This window comes from Ciona intestinalis, unplaced genomic scaffold (assembly GCF_000224145.3).
Source record: "Ciona intestinalis unplaced genomic scaffold, KH HT000081.1, whole genome shotgun sequence".
Classification (NCBI taxonomy): domain Eukaryota; kingdom Metazoa; phylum Chordata; class Ascidiacea; order Phlebobranchia; family Cionidae; genus Ciona; species Ciona intestinalis.
Window position 1 is genome coordinate 5,119 of NW_004190403.1, and position 2,139 is coordinate 7,257.

Below are 2,139 nucleotides of genomic sequence, written 5' to 3' on the forward strand. Positions count from 1 at the left end.
GACGCTATAAAATATTTGTACATACACTTAATCATGAATGATATTATTCCACTTTGCCAAGTTTTTCAACTTACCAGATTCCAAAAAAGGCTTCTAAAATGTCTTGATTAAAGGAATGAAGACAAACATAATCAAGGTGCTGTAACAATCTCTTAGATAAACCAATGAAATTGCATAGCCATTTGGTTTAAACCTGTCTTAGCAGGAATACAATTTCTGCAATATTTTGAAAATATCTTGTGAACAACAAAATACATATACAAACAAATTACATATGTTCATACGATACAGCCATTCATACCCGTAACTTTTAATAGTTGACACTGAAGGAAGAGTTAAAACATTGCTTTGTCTGATGTGTTCATAAGCAGCTGGTGAACGACAAAACAGTTCAATTGCCCACCTGATCACATCAGGATGATATCTCCTTGCATAGACTGAAGCTGAGGCATTTTGAATTTGGTTTTGGTAAAACATTTTTTGCCATTCACCGAGATTGTGTAATTCTTTATCAAAAACAACCTGCAAAAAAAAGGGGATATTGTAAATTATGGAGATTGTCTAGAAACAAACAAATATGAAACCCACTTTAATGGTGTCATGCACTTCCTTGTTTACTTCCACAGCATCGTTTCTGCTGAAGCCACTGTAATTTAAACACCCCTGACAGACAGGAACTTCATTACAGTGTTGGTCAACTGTGATATGTAAAAAGGAGTTTGATATTAATATAACGAAATGTAAAAGCAGTTTAGTATTAATAAAATAGCACAGAGTAGCCTACCAATAATATTGCAGTTAGGTGATCGTATAATATTGGTGGTAACAATCTTTTTTTCATTCCATTTTAAGTAAGGATGAATTTTGGATTTTTCATCGGCTTCTTTTATTCCACAACATAGAATAAGTTTTTCTGCTTCACCTAATTAGGTTAAATGTATTAAATTGTGTCTTTAGCAGCATGTTTAAGGAATACAAGAACTACTAACGGAGTAAGCTGCACAGTGTGTCATATTGTCCATTTCCAATACTAAACTTAGTTGTAGGGACAGTCCATCCACAGAGGGCTAGCGAGGATACTGCAGCATCAGCATTAAATTCAATTCTGAAAGTACATTATATAGAAATATTCTTTCAAAAATGTTTTAAGCATCTTCTTTATTCAGACCATATCGAACATATAAATCATCAGTAACAGACTAACAGTAACTAACCTGATACGGGGCAACAAAAAATCTGGTTCTTTGAATTCGGCTATAAACTTGGACCGCCAGGTATAAAATATCCATGAATCTAAAATGCAATAATAGTATGCTCATTGGAGTAAATTTGTGAAACTTTACGTAATGTGCTATTTGTATAACTAGCAAACACAAATAAGCATAAAGCAACAAATCTAAAAATAATAATAACACACTGAGTGAGTGGCCAAGACAATTTAAAATTAATTACAATTGAAAAACTACCTTTAATGTTCTCTGACAATTTCATTTGTGACTTCTGCAAATCCTGTATGCACTGATGCCTGATTTTTAAAACTGCTTGTCTAATGGCTGGTTCTTTCCTGGGTGAGTGACTGCGAACTGTGGACTTTGGCAAATTTTTGTATGGTTTAGCACCAAGCTTCAGCTGTTTTCTAGAACCTTTCATTACTACATCCTTGGTCGAAAAGTGCCTCTCACATATAGCTGCGCTAAAATTCAACTTTTTAATAGATACAGTTAAATAAAAAGTAAACGAAAAAAGCAAACTTACGTCTCTTTCAATAACATTTGTTTTATAACATCTCCTTTTTTCACATCTCGAACTGACAACAAAAAATTCGTCAGCGACTCTCGATGTGAACGTTCATCTGCAGTTTTTGCCAGATCCGGACGTCGAACCGTAAATAAGGAGACACTATCATTTCCACTACTTTTAGATTTTAAGTAACTATTGAGGCAGCCAGGAACGGAGCAATTTGACGGAGCCATTCTAGATTTTAACAAAAAATATAACAATACAGATACAGATACGGCGCGTATAACTCAAATTTGTGTTTACAAACAGATTCACTGAACCGAAACAAAAATATGACGTCATATTAAAACAATTAAAGAGTTGACTATCCATGTAAGGTATCTATGGGTAAACACAAAC

The 2,139-nt window shown here is 33.8% G+C and overlaps 1 protein-coding gene across 1 annotated transcript; it reads right to left on the reverse strand.

The window, feature by feature from the left end:
* Positions 1–152: 152 nt before the first annotated feature.
* LOC101242004 lies at positions 153–1,905 on the reverse strand. The gene is made up of 7 exons (XM_018815520.2): positions 1,467–1,905; positions 1,215–1,293; positions 990–1,105; positions 785–922; positions 589–698; positions 302–522; positions 153–216 (listed from the first exon to the last, which is right to left on the reverse strand). Exons 1-7 carry the CDS (start codon positions 1,648–1,650, stop codon positions 153–155), a joined length of 912 nt encoding a protein of 303 aa, XP_018671065.1. The 5' UTR covers positions 1,651–1,905.
* Positions 1,906–2,139: the final 234 nt, after the last annotated feature.